General features: G+C 60.6%; 2 protein-coding genes and 2 non-coding genes across 4 annotated transcripts in view; 3 read left to right on the top strand and 1 right to left on the bottom strand.

The window, feature by feature from the left end:
* Nucleotides 1-235: 235 nt before the first annotated feature.
* Nucleotides 236-319, top strand: LOC120412074. The gene has a single exon (XR_005604745.1). It is a non-coding gene; the product is annotated as a small nucleolar RNA SNORD45 (small nucleolar RNA).
* Nucleotides 320-2,798: 2,479 nt separating this feature from the next.
* On the top strand, nucleotides 2,799-6,515 carry LOC120412067 (collagen alpha-1(III) chain-like). The gene is made up of 5 exons (XM_039572393.1): nucleotides 2,799-2,886; nucleotides 2,954-3,697; nucleotides 3,872-3,968; nucleotides 4,269-4,332; nucleotides 5,937-6,515. The coding sequence occupies exons 1-5, from the start codon at nucleotides 2,799-2,801 to the stop codon at nucleotides 5,946-5,948; spliced, it is 1,005 nt and encodes a 334-aa protein (XP_039428327.1). The 3' UTR covers nucleotides 5,949-6,515.
* LOC120412073 lies at nucleotides 3,398-3,481 on the top strand. The gene has a single exon (XR_005604744.1). It is a non-coding gene; the product is annotated as a small nucleolar RNA SNORD45 (small nucleolar RNA).
* Nucleotides 6,516-6,553: 38 nt separating the features above from the next.
* LOC120412068 (tenascin-X-like) overlaps nucleotides 6,554-15,924 on the bottom strand; it is a 26,059-nt gene continuing 16,688 nt past the window's right edge. The window contains 13 exon segments of the mRNA XM_039572394.1: nucleotides 6,554-6,711; nucleotides 7,190-7,386; nucleotides 7,640-7,801; nucleotides 8,321-8,417; nucleotides 8,688-8,731; nucleotides 8,734-8,838; nucleotides 9,822-9,954; nucleotides 10,238-10,362; nucleotides 11,751-12,113; nucleotides 12,902-13,273; nucleotides 13,956-14,312; nucleotides 14,450-14,842; nucleotides 15,552-15,923. Coding sequence (XP_039428328.1) covers nucleotides 6,631-6,711; nucleotides 7,190-7,386; nucleotides 7,640-7,801; nucleotides 8,321-8,417; nucleotides 8,688-8,731; nucleotides 8,734-8,838; nucleotides 9,822-9,954; nucleotides 10,238-10,362; nucleotides 11,751-12,113; nucleotides 12,902-13,273; nucleotides 13,956-14,312; nucleotides 14,450-14,842; nucleotides 15,552-15,923 — 2,801 coding nt within the window. The 3' untranslated portion in view covers nucleotides 6,554-6,630.

Below are 15,924 nucleotides of genomic sequence, written 5' to 3'. Positions count from 1 at the left end.
GCGGCGGGAGGATCGTGAGGCCGCTGCCGGCGCCGCCGAGCCGGGGCCGCGGGAAGGGCCGTGCCGGGGCGGCGGCGGGGGCGTTTTGGCTGCGGCCGGCGGCGCTGGCTCCAGCGCCGTGCCAAGGGCTGCGCTGCCGGGGCACGGCTGCGGCCGGAGGGAGCGGCCCGCGCTGCGAACAGCGGCGCTCGGCTGGGAGGGCCGGGCCGGGCCGGGCCGGAGGAGGCACTTCCCGGGCCCGGGATGAGCGCTGGCATGTATTATCTGAGCGGAGCTGATGTCTCTCACCGCTTTAGCTCTAGAATTACTCTGAGGCCCGGGAAGCTCCCGATCCCTCCGGCAGTGGAGCTTTTTCCCATTGTGGGATCGAGTCCCCGTGCCAGACCTGGACCCAGCTTGAGGAGAGAGGGGCCCGGCTTGGGATCTGCCCCATCGCCGCGTGGGGCAGGTGCAGTTGTGGGCCGAGTCGTGCGTTTTGTGCCCACGAGGGGCTCTCACCTCGCCCGAAAGCCGTGGTTTGGCAGTTGGTGGCCAGGTGCGCGTGGGAGCGTTGACTGGGGGCGTCCCTGAGCCCCCGTGTGCCGGCTGAGCTGTGCACGTTCCGCCTGCGCAGCTGGGCTGCTGCAGCTCCGGGTGGGAGTGCGCAGGAGGGAACTGGCACCTCTGGCCAGGCCGGCCCTAAACCTGGAATGTTTTGTGCTTCTCGCAGGTCTCCGCTTGAGCCCGGGACGTTCCGGCCAGCCCAGAGGTGTGATCCAGCATTTTGGAGTGTCCCCAGGGCTGCAGGTCCCCGTGGGGTGTGACAGGTGAGGTTTGGGGTGAGCCAGGTGCTGGCGAGGTCCCTGTTCCCAGGGCTTTGGATGTGCAGTCAGATCTGCAGCCCCTGGGAAGGTGTTGCTGGGTGTGTGCTCAGGCTCCCTGTGGCTGTCCTGGGCTCCTGTCAGCTGCAGAGGCATTGATGCGTGGGGAGGGAAAGGATAGGGACCGGCGCCTCTTGTTAGTTCGGGTCCTTTTGTGTCTGCAAAACGTGGGTTGGGCATTTGTTGCTGTGTTTTGCAAGGGAATGCGGCCTTTCTTTTCCTGTTCTATAGCTATTCTTTGTTTTGTTTCTACTTCCTGGGAGACACAGTGATCCTCATCCCGACTTAGACCGGGAAAAGTCCCTGAGCCTCGGGTCACTGCAGGGAGGAGGTGGTGCCGAGGGGGAGGGTCTCAGGGGCTTCACCAGGGTTTCACATGGGTGTCACAGGCTTGTATCCGTAGTGATGGTGTTCCCTGTTCCTTCCCTCGTGGCACGGGTCCTGTGTCACACAGGAGGTGTTGGTCCCAGCCCCTGCTGATGGGTGTCCCCTGTCCCACAGGGGGTGCTGGTCCCATGCTGGTGTTCTTTGAGGCCCCGTCCCTGTTTCCCACCCCCCCCCCCCTTCCTTGCAGTGAGTGAACAAACAGGCAGAGAGACCTGAGCAGCTGGGGGGGCATTGGGGGGAAACCAAAGCCAACCTATGGATATTCCTAATCCAGAGGAGACAGCCTTCCTTCTTCCCACCCTGTAAAGGTCTGGAAGTCTCTGCTCTTTGGGAAGCTGGCAAAGCTGTTTCCTATCAGAGGTGCTGAGGAGGTCCCTCTGCACTCGGAGCAGCCTGAGGAAAGGGACCCACTCTGGAGAAGTTGGTGGAGAACTGTCTGCCGTGGGAGGGATCCCAGGCTGGGGCAGGGCAAGGACTCCCGACGGCTCTCCCTGGCAGCAGCAGGAGAGGATGGTGCTACGATCCGCTTATTAAAATTTTTGGAGAGATGCCTGAACTGAGGTACAATTGAGACCATAAGCCAAAGTCAGTAGTATGGATTTTATTTAACAGTAAATGAGAGAGAGAGAGAGAGAGACAGCGGGGGAGGAATAGAAAGTGAGGTGGAGGAGGAAAAGTGAGTGACAAGAGGCAGATTAAGTAAAAAATCTCACCACTCCATAGATCCCAAGGGCATCCCGTTGCTCCTTTCCATCTGGTCATCTGGGTGGTGAGGGTGCCCCCATGAGTTCAGTGGATTAATATACGTTTTGGCCATGTGGGAATGCCCAGGTACCTCCCGGGGGAGTGAGGGCGGGGGCAGCAAGTTTGACGCCGTCTCTCGCAACAGGCTCTGGATCTGTTGCATCACATGCAGTGCTCTGGTGGAAGGCCTCAGGAAATGAGTCTGAGGAGCTCTGGGGGTCTTTGATGGTTTCTGACCCCTCTTCAGCTGCTCCTCACGTGAATGTCCCATGTGTGTGGCCTTCCTGAGGTGGGGGTTTTTACAAGTGAGCCGTTTTGTGTAAGGGAGGATGGGTGTTCACTGCCTCTGAGCAGAAGTTGTGGCAGACACCGAAAACCTCTCCTCCAACCCTTTGGCTGGGGGGGAGCGTGTGCAAACCTCAGCAAAGTGGGTCTGTGGGTCGTGGCCTCTGCCACCCCAAATGCAGCCAGAGCTGATTTTCAGGACAGTTGCTGGGTTTGGCTTTCTGGGGGATGCTTTCTTCTCCCTCAGCCTTGTTTACTTCTCTCTAGGCCTGAGATAATTGAACAAGAGTGTCACCTTTCTGTTATCTCAGGTTCCCTTAGGCGGTGTAACTCGCAGTCCGAAGTTCCCCTGAGGAGGCATCCTCAGGGAGGGGTGGGCTTCGGTGGTCGCAGCATCTTCATAGAGTTTTGCCGTAATGGGCAAAAACTCCTTCAGAGCAAAGTTTAAGCCATTAAGCACAATGTTTCAGTCTCTCACGGGTGGGAACGGAGGGCGGTGGGGGTGCAAGGCGTTGGCGGCGGATGTGGGCGGATCGCGGCGGCAGCTCCTCCCGGCCCGCCGCGGGCGGGTGTCCCTTGCAGCGGAAGCGGCGGCGGGAGCGGCCGCGTGGTGCGGGACGGGCCCGGGGGCAGGTGGGGAGGCCGGGAGGGGTCGCGGGGCGTCTCGTTGCTGGCAGGGGCCGTGGGCGGGGAGCGGCGGGGCCCGCGGGCACGGAGCCCCCCGGGCACGGAGCCCCCCGGGCAGAGCCCCCGCGGGTGCCGGTGCCGGGGCTGTGGAAGGGGCCGCTCCAAGGGCGCGGTGCCGCAGCCGCTGCCCCGAGCGCGGCGCCGCCGGAACGGCGCGGCCCAGAGCGGAGCGGCCGGGCCGGGGAGGCGGCGGCGGGAGGATCGTGAGGCCGCTGCCGGCGCCGCCGAGCCGGGGCCGCGGGAAGGGCCGTGCCGGGGCGGCGGCGGGGGCGTTTTGGCTGCGGCCGGCGGCGCTGGCTCCAGCGCCGTGCCAAGGGCTGCGCTGCCGGGGCACGGCTGCGGCCGGAGGGAGCGGCCCGCGCTGCGAACAGCGGCGCTCGGCTGGGAGGGCCGGGCCGGGCCGGGCCGGGCCGGGCCGGAGGAGGCACTTCCCGGGCCCGGGATGAGCGCTGGCATGTATTATCTGAGCGGAGCTGATGTCTCTCACCGCTTTAGCTCTAGAATTACTCTGAGGCCCGGGAAGCTCCCGATCCCTCCGGCAGTGGAGCTTTTTCCCATTGTGGGATCGAGTCCCCGTGCCAGACCTGGACCCAGCTTGAGGAGAGGGGGGCCCGGCTTGGGATCTGCCCCATCGCCGCGTGGGGCAGGTGCAGTTGTGGGCCGAGTCGTGCGTTTTGTGCCCACGAGGGGCTCTCACCTCGCCCGAAAGCCGTGGTTTGGCAGTTGGTGGCCAGGTGCGCGTGGGAGCGTTGACTGGGGGCGTCCCTGAGCCCCCGTGTGCCGGCTGAGCTGTGCACGTTCCGCCTGCGCAGCTGGGCTGCTGCAGCTCCGGGTGGGAGTGCGCAGGAGGGAACTGGCACCTCTGGCCAGGCCGGCCCTAAACCTGGAATGTTTTGTGCTTCTCGCAGGTCTCCGCTTGAGCCCGGGACGTTCCGGCCAGCCCAGAGGTGTGATCCAGCATTTTGGAGTGTCCCCAGGGCTGCAGGTCCCCGTGGGGTGTGACAGGTGAGGTTTGGGGTGAGCCAGGTGCTGGCGAGGTCCCTGTTCCCAGGGCTTTGGATGTGCAGTCAGATCTGCAGCCCCTGGGAAGGTGTTGCTGGGTGTGTGCTCAGGCTCCCTGTGGCTGTCCTGGGCTCCTGTCAGCTGCAGAGGCATTGATGCGTGGGGCTGTTGTTAGTTTGTGACCTTTTGTGTCTCAAAAATCCAGGTTTTTGTTTTGTTGCTGTATTTTCTGCCGGAAATTGAGCGTTCCTTTATTTTTATTAAAACTCTTTTTTGTTTCATTTCTCTCTTCCGGGACGGCAGAACGATCATCATGTGGGGAGGAGGGAGAGCTCGAGAAGGATGGAGGTGGAGGGAGAAGGTGCTTGTAAGACTTGTTTTACTTCTCAATATCCTCTGACTTTGTTGGCAATAACTTCAGTTAACTTTCCCAAGTCGAGTCTGTTTTCCCAGGTATCAGTGAGGGATTTCTCCCCATCCCCAAAAGGCATGAGCCTTTCGTTGTATTTTCTCTCCATGTTGAGAAGAGCAGTACTAAAGCAGTTTTGCTGGGTACCTGGCATCCAGCCAGTGACAGATCACAAGAGGGACCCTGACACACTGTGTGGCTTTGTGGTTTTGTATCTCTTGTGATAATGAGGCAGGCAAGGCAAAATAGGGGCTCCTGAGCCTCTAGATCCAAAATATTCCCATCTAAATATGGGCGTGTCCCTGCTAACAGAGGTACCATGTATTCCCTCTATTCCCGGGTGCATGTGAATCCTTTCAGAAGTGCTGACACCACCAGGCAGGACCCCCATGGACCCTTCCCAAATTCAACCACCTTCTGCATGGAGCAGCTTTTCCTGGAAGGGATGAGGCTCTGGGGGTGTCTTGGGTTGAGGAGACCAGTCCTGAGCACAGGCCAAGCTGCGCTGGTGAGCCCACAGCTCCAACAGCTCCCAGAGGCAGATCCCCCTATCTCCAAGCCCCCTCAGCTCCCAGTGCAGCCTTCCACTCCAGAATTCCCCTGGAGCTGACCCCAGCCTCAAACCCAATATCTCCAGGTGTCGCTCTTGACTCCTGTCAGATCCTTTGGCTGAAAGGGGGGCTGGACTGACCCCTCTGCCTGGGGCACCAGGAGCCCGGGATCAGGGCAAACGGGGAGGTGGGAGGACAGCGGGGTCACAGGCAATGGGAACAGCCCGGTGGCTGGGATCTGCAGTCTCTGGAGGCTCTGGGGAGCGCTGGGGAATGGTGGCACTGGGACACCAGGGCTGGGCTTGGGGCAGTGCTGGGGTGGCCGCAGTGCCCGGCTCCAGCCCGTTCCCGGCACTGCAGCCCCAAACTGCTCCAGGCCCCCAGGGGAAGATCCCCTGCCTGGCCCCCCTGTCCCACCCAGGGCCACCGTGTCCTGCTGGATCCCCCCCATCCCGCTCTGCTGAGCTGTCCCACACGGGGGTCCCAGGGGCTCTGCCCCCAGCAGGGCTCTGGCTCCAGACTGGGCTGGCACTGGGACACAGCTCCCGCAGCGCCCTGGCACCAGGGATGGCCCTGTCCTGCCCTCGGCCCAGCACCGGCCCTGAGCAGGGTGTGACCCTCAGGCTGGGGCCAGGCTGGAGCCCAGTTCAAGATCCCTCCTGGAGCAGGAACCCGTCAGGACATGGGGTCCCTATAAGGGTTGGGCACAGATGCAGCTGTGGCTGCCTGGGACCTGTGCCAGCACCTTTCCAAGCAAATCCCATCCCTGCCTCTGGAACAGTGCTGGTGGGACCCCAGGCCATGCACTCCAGTGAGATTTGGCTGCTTATGGAGGCCCAACTGCTGGAGCCTTTCCTGATGTCACAAGAGTTGAGGGCATGTCTCTTCATCTGGGATAAAAGACCCCAGAAATCCTGAGGTGCTGGAAGGGATCCATGACCCTGGGACAGAAAGTGGCTGTGCATGGACAGAACCCCCACACCTAGGTCAGGGATTGAATTCCCTCACCAGGTCAGGAGCTGAATGACCTTGAGATGACTATGAGAAGACCATGACCATTAAATGAGTGTGACATGATAGTGATAAGAAGATGACCATGAGATCGTGACATGAGATGACTACGAAACAACCATGAGATGCCTGTGACAATGAGATGACCACAACATGACCATGACCAGGAGACGAGCATGGCATGACCACGATCCGAATCCATCTCTGAGTCTTGGGAGGACACCCAGGGTGCTCCAGTTCCAGGGACTTGCTTTGCCTGACTCAATGACCTCTATTTTTGGCTTCCCTGGATGAGCCACCCCACCCCATCCTTGCCCACAACTTCATGTTGCCCAGGCTGGGACATCTCGCCATCTCCAGGGCCAGTGGGGAGATCAGGTCCAGCACTTCAGTGGACACTGCGACCAGAACCACAAGGACCGTTTGGAGCTGCCTTGCCCCTAGTCGCCCTGGGAATGACCTTGACCCTGGAATGACCTTGGCCTGACTCCCTTCTCTCTCCCACCCCAGTTCACCACAGGACAGGGGAGTCACATCAGCTTTTATTACCCCCAAATAAAAGTTTCACCTTTGAGCCTCCCCAAGTCCCATCTGGGACCCCCCCGCACCCAGAGAGCCCCCCAGACCCTGGGACCCCCCAGCACCCAGGGGTCCCCCCTAGACCCTGGGACCCCCTAGTACTCAGGGGACCCCCTCAACCACGCTGTGGCCGCAGCTTCATCTCGGTGAAGGGGATGGAGATGTCGAAGCCTTTCCAAGGGAACCAGTGGATGCCCTGTGGGGAGGGGGGTCAGGACCCCTGTAAGACTTCCAGAGACTCCGGTAAGGCCCCACAGACCTCTACAAACCCTATGCATCCCTATAGACCCTACAGACACTATAGAACCCCACAGACCTTCATAGACTCCTATGGGCACTCATGAACCCTCACAGATCTCCACAGACCCCCAGAGACCATATAGATCCCCACGGACCCTGTATCCCACAGAGCCTTATGAAACCCTACAGACTCCCATAGACCCCCACAGGCACCTATGGACCCTTAGAGACCTCCATAGAACCCCCACAGACCCCCCACAGGTGCCCTCATATACCCCCTGCCCCCCCAAAGGCCCCCTAGACCTCCCTATCCACTCCCATAGCCCCCCAAGACTCCTACAGCCCCCTAAAAACGCCCAATAGCACCTTGCAAAGGCCCCCCAGACCCTCCATACCCCCAATCCCCTACTCCATGGCACCCCCTCCCCCAGTACCTGGTGGTCTCGGGGGGTCCCGTAGCGCCCGTTCAGGTTGGCGTAGTGGCAGTTGCGGTACCACCAGGCGCCCCCGTAGGCCACGGCGCAGGGGGGTGGCCGGGGGCGCCCCAAGGGGTCGCGGCGGTCCCGAGGGTCCCGAGAGTCCCGGTCCCTTGTCGAGAAGGGGCTGCCCGAGTGGTAGGAGAGGGCGTCCCCTGCGGGGGGCGCTGTCAGCACCCTCAGGGACCCCCAAACGCACCAGGAACCACCAAAACCCACCAGAAGCCCCGAGACCCCCAGGGACTCCAAAACACCCCAGAGACCCCCACCAGGGACCCCCAAATCCGCCAGGGACTCCACAGACCCCTGCCAACCAGTGGGCCCCAAAACCCCCAGGGATCCAAAATCCCACCAGGACCCACAGACCCCTCCAACGTCCCAGGGACCCCCGAGCCCCGCCCCGCGCACCGGCGGTGCCGCTGAACGCCCCCACTCTGAGCCGATATCGCTCCTCGGCGCCGCCGACAGCGAAGTCGCGATAGAGCGCGAAGGCGGAGTCGCGGGCGGTGCGCAGGTCAACGCGCAGCTCCGTGGGGCCCGCGGCCGTCAGCTCGTGCAGCGCCTCGTTCCCTGCGCCCCAAAATCGTCCGGCACCCCGAGAACGCCTGGGGACCCCTCAAGTGCCCCCCGGACCCCTCGAGCCCCCCCCCGGAGCTCCTGGACGCCCCTCCCCTCCCGAAACTCCTGGAGACTCTCCCAAGTCCTTCCAGGACCCTTTGGGCCCCAGAACCTCCTGGGACCCCCCTGAATGACCTCCCCCCGAGTCCTTCCAGACCCCTGGGCGAACCCCCCCGGATTCCTGAGTCAGTGCCTCGTTCCCTGCACTCCAAAACCTGCTTCCCAACTGCCTGGACCTCCCCGGGGTCCTACGAGTCCCCCCCTCGGATTCCTGGGGAGCCCCCATGTTCTGGGGGCCCACCGAGTCCCCCCTGGTGCTCCCCCCAGGAGCTGGCTTTTCTCAAAGTTTTCTCCATCCCCCAAAACCCTCGGAGTGCCTCCGCTGGCCCCACGTCCCCTCGAATTTTTATGGATGTCCCTTGAGCCCCAGTGTCCCCCCAATCACCCAGGGTTCCCCAGGCCCTCCCTCACCGAGCCAGAACTCGCCGCTGACGTTGCCGAAGCCGCGGGCATACGACTCCCACCCCCGCCAAAAGTCGGTTCCTCCGTCCTGGCGGCGCTGGAACACCTGAGGGGAAGTCAGGGGCACCCCAAAACGCCCCTGACGCCCCCATACCCCCATTTCCCTCCCATAAACCCTATAGAAGGCCCCCAGCCCCTCCCAGTGCCTCCCCATCACCCCTCAACCTTCCCAATGCCCCCCAACACCCCCTGGTTCTCCTGCAGGACCCCCTATTGCCCCCAAAGCCCCTCATTTCCCCCCCAGAACTCCCTATAGCCTCCTATAACTCCCTGTAGAAGCTCCTCCCCCTAGAGCCCCCGGTGCTCCCAGTCCCACCAGCCAGCCGCCGCCGTCCGTCTCCATGTCACAGAAGACCCTGAGGGCCGGGCCGGGTCCCCGCGGAGGAAGATGAGGGTCTCCCGCGAGGGGCCCGGCCCGTTCAGCTGCTCCTCGGTGCAGTCCCGGGGGTGCGGGTGCGGGAGAGGGGCTGGGGGGGCACGGGGGGACCCCTCAGACACTCCAGAGGCTTCTGGGGATTCGGGGTGCCGGTGCCCCCTCCCCGAAAGGACCCAGAACCCCCGACTCAGTAACAGCTCCACCCCTATCCAGGGACCCAGGGGGCCGGGTGCCCCACCCAAAGACCCAGCCTCCCCCCAAAAGCACCCAGGGGTCGGGTGTTCCCCACCCAGTAACCGCCCCGCCAGGACCCAGCCCGCACCCCCAGTGTTCACCCCCCACAAAGGACCCAACCCTCACAAAAGGACACAGGCACCCTCCAATGTCTCCCTTCGAAACTCAGGTGTCTTGGTGCCACCCCCCCAGGATCTCAGCTGCCCCCAGATGATCCAGGGGTCCAGCTGTCCCCCCAAAGGACACAGTTCCCCCCAAAAAAGAACCCAGGAGTACAGGTGAGTCCCTGAGTCCCCACAATGAGTTTCCCCCTCCTCAGTGACCCAGATGTCCGTGTCCCAGCCCCCCCCCCAAATGACATCCCCTTCCCCAAGGACCCAGCCCCCGCAAACGGACCCAGGTAACCGCGTGCCTCTCTCAAGGACCCACCCCTGCCCATCAACCCAACCCCCCACCCAAAGGACCCGGGCACCCCCCCAGGTAACCCCCTCAAAGGACCCAGATAGCCAGGTGCCCCCTCACTCCAGGACACCAATATCCAAAAGACCCAAGTGTCCGGTTGTGTACCCCCCCAAATAACCCCCCCTCCTCCAAAAGGACTCAGGCGCTTGGGTGCTCCTCCCACATAACCTAACCCTGCCCCCGGGTGTGCCCCTCTCACGGAACCACCCGTTCCCCCCAAAAGCACCGGGGGGTCCAGGTGCCCCTCAAAGCTCCAGCCCTCCCTCCAAGGGACTCAGTTTCCCCTGCCAATAACCCCACCCCCCACACAAGGACCCGGGGTTCCAAGTGCACCCCCCCAATGATCCCTCCCCAGCCCCCCCAGCTCCCCCCACTCACGAGTGTCGAACGTGGCCTCGAGGGGGGCGGTTTGGGGGTCTCCCCCTCGGCCCCACAGGCGCACCCCATAGCGTCCCGCTGGCTCTAGCCCCCACAGCTGCTGTGATGTAGCCTCGGGAGGCAGCCACAGGGTCTGGGGACACGAGGGATATTGGGGTACCCCAGAGGGATAGTGGAGTCCCCGGGGAGGTATTGATGTGCCCAAAGGCATTACTGGGGTCCCCCGGAAATGTACTGGGGTGCCCAAAGGAGGGTAATGGGATACCCTGAGGTGTTATTGGGGTCCCCAGGGGTGTTACTGGGATACCTGAGGGAGTATTGGGGCTCCCAGGGAGGTACTGGGATCCCCCAAGGAGATACTGGGGGGACACCCCGGGTGTTCCCCGGGTTTTTAGGCTCCTTTGGGAGGCTGTTACCTGCTGGGGCCCCCCGGGGGGGCCGTACTCCAGCTCATAGCCATCAGGGGGGGCGTGGGGGGGGTCCCAGTACAGCCAGGCACTGCGGGGCCACACAGAGCCCACCCAGAGGGTCCCTGGGGCGCCTGGGAAAGGACACACTGCTGACACCCCAAGCGGCCCAGCTGACACCCCAAAATCCCCCACTGATACCCCAAAAGCCACTGCTGCCACCCCAACCCCCTGCCCACTGCCACCCCAAACCCTCCCGCGGGCCCCTCGGCCCCGCCCACACGTTGTGCCCAATGGAGATGTCCCAGCTCCCCCGTTTTCCCCAGATTCCTAAGACTCTGTCCCCCCAGTCCCCCTCAGTCCCCCGTTTCCCCCAATGCCTGCCAGACCTGCTTCCTCCAGTCCCTCCCAATCCCCAGATCCCCCCAGTTTCCCCCAGTTCTCGCCAGTCCCTAGCTCCACCCTAGTCCCCAATCCCACCCCCCGGACCCAGTTTCCCCCCATTCTCCAATTTCCCCCCATCACCCCCATTCCCAGTTCTCAATCTCCCCCAGATCTGTTTCCCCCTGTCCCTTCAGTCCCCAGTTCCCTCCAGCTCCTCCCAGACCCAGTTCCCCCAGTGCCTCACAGTCCCCTCCCAGTTGCCCCCAGGCCTCTGAGTCCCCAGTTGCCCTCAGTTCACCCCAGTCTTCTGTTTCCCCCAGTTCCCCACACCCCTTAGTTGTCCCAAGTTGTCCCCAGTTCCACCAGTTCCCTGAGTCCCCAGTTCTCCTGACAGTTGCTCTCAGTGCTACATTGCCCCTTATCTCCAGTCCCCCACAGTCCTCTGGCTACCCCCAGCTCCCAGTTTCCCCCATTTCTCCCCATTACCCTCAGCCCCCAGTTGCTCCCACGCCCCCTCTAGTCCCAGTTCCCCACTGTTCTCCCTAGCCCCCACTGAGCTGTCCCAATCCCCCCAGCTCCCAAATTGCCCCCAGTCATCCCAATCACTAATCCCCATGTTCCTCCAGTTCCCCCAAGTCCCCAGTCCTTCCCAGTTCACAGATCCCCACAGCTATCCCGAGTACCCCCCAAATTCTCTCCAGTGCCCAGTTTCCCCCAGTCTTTGCTAGTCCTCAGCTCCACCCCAGCCCCAGTTCCCCCCCATTCCCCAGTTCTGCCCTGTTTTGCCCAGGCCCCAGATTACCCCAGACCCCCATTACCCCAGTTCTAGCCAGTCCCCCTACTTGTTCCCAGTTCCTCCCAGTCCTCAGCTGATCCGTCACTCCAGGTGTTGCACTCTTCCTAATCTCCAGTCCCCTCCAATCCATGGTTGCCTCCAGCTCCCACTTTCCCCTGAATTCCCCAGTCTTCAGTGCCCCCGGCCCCCTGAGCTTCCTAGTTCCCCCCCATTTCTCTGGCTCCCCCAGTACAGCCCAGTTCCCCAGTTCTTCCCAGCTCCCCCTGGGCCCCACTCCCAGCCCTGTCCCCACTCCAGCTCTGTTCCCTGAGAGGCCCTGGGGGAGTCCCTGCAGCCCCTCACCAGTGATGGCTTCAGTGGAGACACGGTCAATCCTCTTCCCACCCTGCAGCCCATAGAGGTGGAAGCGGTACCGGTGGGATGGGGACAGCCCCGGCACTGTCACCGAGTGGGACCCGCCATCGATGGGCAGGGCCTGGGGCTGGCCCTGGGCATCCCAGTACTGCAGCATGAAGGACTCAAAGGAGCCCTCAGGGACACTCCACTGCAGCTGCACAGAGTTGGGTGTGACACTGGAGACCCTCAGCTCTCTCAGCACTGCCCGTGCCTCAGATGCGGGGACCTCAGTTTGGGGGTCTTTTGCTTTGGGGTCGTCAGGTTGGGGCTCCTCTGAGGGCAGGGGCAGCTCCTCTGGCTTGGCTGTGGCTGCAATGGAGAGGGAATGATGACAGGTGTGAGAATCCATGTGTCTATCCAAATGTCCATCCATCCATCCATCCAATCACATTTCTCCCATGCAACTTTTCCTTCAATGGGTTCTTTAAACTCTCCCTCCATTGGATCATCCAACCACCCAACCACTAACCTGATCCACCAAACCACCAACTGCCCCAACAAACATCTTGCATCATCCATCTTCATCCATCCATTATTCATCCATCATCCATCTTCATCCATTCATCATCTACTCATTATCCATCATCCATTCATCATCCATCCATTCATCCATCCTTTTTCCTTCCACTAAAGTCCTTGAAACCAAACCTCCATCTACCCCCTCACTCCCACATCCCTACACTCAGCTCCTCCCTCACCCAAGGAACAAACCAGCCATGGGCTCAGCCACACATGTACCTGTCCAGCCACATGTCCATCCATCATCCAACCTTCCGTCCCACCCAGGAGCTCCTCATCCATCAATCCATCATACGTCACCATCCATGCATCATCCCTCCCTCCCTACCACTCCAGAGCCTCCATCCATCCATCCATCCATCCATCTAGCCCTCCACCATCCACTGACCAACCAACCAAACAGTTCAAGAGCCCTCCATGCATCATCCATTCGTCAATTGATCCATCCTCCATCCACTCACTCCTGTACCTCTCTATACCTTCCTTCACCCACATGTTCCTCCACCACTTGATCCCTCCATCCATCATCCTTCATCCCTTCATTCACCTACCCTCACCCCTCTGACCTTCCCCCACACCTGTGATGATGTCAGTGGAGACGTGGTCAATCCTTTTGCCTCCACGCAGCCCATAGAGGTGGAAGCGGTACCGATGGGATGGGGACAGCCCCGGCACCGTCACTGAGCGGGACCCGCCATCGACAGGCAGGACCTGGGGCTGGCCTTGGGCATCCCGATACTGCAGCATGAAGGAGTCGAAGGAGCCCTTGGGGACAGTCCACTGCAGCCCCACAGAGCTGGGCGTGACACTGGAGATTCTCAGCTCCCGCAACACTGCCCGTGCCAAGGGAGTGTCAGTTGAGGGGGACTCAACTGGGGGATCTTTAGGTTGGGGGTCCTCAGGTTGGAGCTCCTCTGAAGGTATGGCTGGCTCATCCAAGTTGGCTGCAGCTGCAATGAAGAGTGATGGGCATCCACATGTCCATCCAAATGTGCATTCATCATCCACAAAATGAGCAATCATTCATCATCCATCCATCCATCCATCCATCCATCCATCCATCCATCCATCCATCCATCCACTCATCTATCTATGTCTCCATCCATCTCACCACCCACCCAACATGCAACCCAATGCCCCAACCAATCCCATAGTCATCTCTCCGACTCTTTCTCTCTACATCCACTTAAGCCTTCACCTCTCCCACCCCCCATTTTCCATGGACAATCTTCCATCCTTCAGGACATCCAACCTGCTACAAGGAATGCACCATCCATTTCTATTTCCCCAAATTCCATCAAACCACTCATTCATCTCTCCACCTTCTTCCATCAACCTGGGAAGAAATCCACTCACAGTGCAATCCAGAATCCATTCAACCATTCAGTTCTTCATGATGGAAGATGATAATAATGATGGTGATGATGATGGATGACAGATAAAGAGGATGATGACAATGATAGTGGAGGATGGCAGGTGCTGCTGGTCAATAGGTTGGTAGAAGCATTGATGATTGATTGAATGGTGCTGGGGTCTGTGGGTAATCGATGGCAGGTAGAGATGAGATGGTCATGATCCCTCAATATATTCATACCATGAATGTTCATCTGTTCCTCTGACCATCCCCCTCACCTGTAACAGCTTCAGTGGAGGTATGGTAGACCCTCTTCCTGCCCCGCAGCCCATAGAGGTGGAAGCGGTACCGGTGAGACGGGGACAGCCCTGGCACTGTCACTGAGCGGGACCCGCCATCGATGGGCAGGGCCTGGGGCTGGCCCTGGGCATCCCGGTACTGCAGCATGAAGGAGTCAAAAGGGCCCTCAGGGACGCTCCACTGCAGTCCCACAGAGTCAGGGGTGATGCTGGAGACTCTCAGCTCCTTCAGCACTGCCCACGCCGGGGGGGTTGCAGATGGGGGGGCCTCAGTTTGGTGTTTCTCATCTTGGGGTTCCTCTGATGGCAGAGGCAGCTCCTCTGGCACTGCTGTAGCTGCAGTGGAGAGCGGATGGTGATGGGCATGGGCATCCAAACATCCATCCATCCATCCATCCATCCATCCATCCATCCATCCATCCATTTTCATCTACCCATCCATCCATCCATCCATCCACCCTCAACCCTCTGACCTTCCCTGTCAGCTGTGACAATGTCAGTGGAGACACGGTCAATCTTCTTCCTGCCCCGCAACCCATAGAGGTGGAAGCGGTACCGGCGAGACGGGGACAGCCCCGGCACCATCACCGAGTGGGACTCTCCATCGATGGGCAGGGCCTGGGGCTGGCCCTGGGCATCCCGGTACTGCAGCATGAAGGACTCAAAGGAGCCCTCAGGGACACTCCACTGCAGCTGCACAGAGTTGGGTGTGACACTGGAGACCTTCAGCTCTCCCAGCACTGCCTGTGCTGAGGGGGCCTCAGATGGGGGGCCCTTGGCTTGGGGATGTGCAATTTGGTGATCCTCAGTTGTGGAGGCCTCAGTTGTGGAGTCCATTGAGGGTGAGGGCAAATCCTCTGGGTCAGCTGCAGCAACGACAGAGAAGGGACAATGACGGGTATGGGCATCGGTTTGTCCATCCATATGTCCATCCATCATCCACCCAACTATCCATTATCCATCATGCACCATTTCCTCCCAGTCCCTTCTCACTATTCCCTCCTCACCTGTCACTGAGCACCCATTGACCCCAGCCCCATCCAATCAACCATTGACTCTTCCATGGACTTACTGACCAGCATCTGCCATCATCCACCATCTTCATCATCGTCACAATCAACGTCATCCATCATCTTGATTTATCCAATATCTACCATCATCCATCCATCCATCCATCACTCTACCCCTCCCATGGTCCCAGCCATGTCTCCACCTCCAAGCTGTCTCCAGTTTCCCTGCCCAATTCCACCCATCTCTCCTTCCCCTCCACATCACCATCCACCATTGAGCAGTCACAAATCCCAGAAAACATCCGCTCAATGATTGATACTTCCTGCCTGCCTATTGACAAATAACCCCCATCATTTATCACCCATGTACCCAGCCCTCCGTCCATCCTTTCACTATCCATTTCTTCAGGCATCCAAGGATGTTCATGTCCATCCTTCTGCTCGTGAGTCCATCCAACCCTCCAGGCATCCATACATAATCCACCTTTTACTCCATCTTTCCATCAGTCTCTCTATCCCTACTTCCATCTCCCCAACCCTTACACCCACTGAACTTCCTCCTCACCTGTGACAACATCGATGGAGACGCGATCAGTCCTCTTCCTGCCCTGCAGCCCGTAGAGGTGGAAGCGGTACCGGTGTGATGGGGCCAGCCCTGGCACCGTCACTGAGCGAGACCCACCGTCAACAGCCAGGGCCTGGGGCTGGCCTTGGGCATCCCGGTACTGCAGCGTGAAGGAGTTGAAGGAGCCCTTAGGGACACTCCACTGCAGCTGCACAGAGTTGGGTGTGACACTGGAGATTCTCAGCTCCCCCAGCGCCACCTGTTCCAGGTCGGCCCCGGTTTGGGGATGCTCAGTTTGCGGCTGCTCAGGTTTGTGGTCTTCAGGTTGGGGCTCCTCTGACGGTAAGGGCAGCTCCTCTGGCACTGCTGCATC

Source organism: Corvus cornix, unplaced genomic scaffold (genome assembly GCF_000738735.6).
Source record: "Corvus cornix cornix isolate S_Up_H32 unplaced genomic scaffold, ASM73873v5 scaffold1, whole genome shotgun sequence".
Classification (NCBI taxonomy): domain Eukaryota; kingdom Metazoa; phylum Chordata; class Aves; order Passeriformes; family Corvidae; genus Corvus; species Corvus cornix.
The sequence above is the reverse complement of the archived record's forward strand: the minus strand, read 5'-3'. Positions and strand labels throughout refer to the sequence as shown.

Excerpts from the sequence above, each read along its gene's own strand:
- LOC120412067 (XM_039572393.1), top strand. The coding sequence starts at position 2,799 with ATGTGGGCGGATCGCGGCGGCAGCTCCTCCCGGCCCGCCGCGGGCGGG. Across the intron at positions 3,698-3,871 it reads GTTTGGCAGTTGGTGGCCAG|GTCTCCGCTTGAGCCCGGGA; the intron begins GTGCGCGTGGGA and ends TGCTTCTCGCAG. Across the intron at positions 3,969-4,268 it reads GTCCCCGTGGGGTGTGACAG|AACGATCATCATGTGGGGAG; the intron begins GTGAGGTTTGGG and ends CCGGGACGGCAG.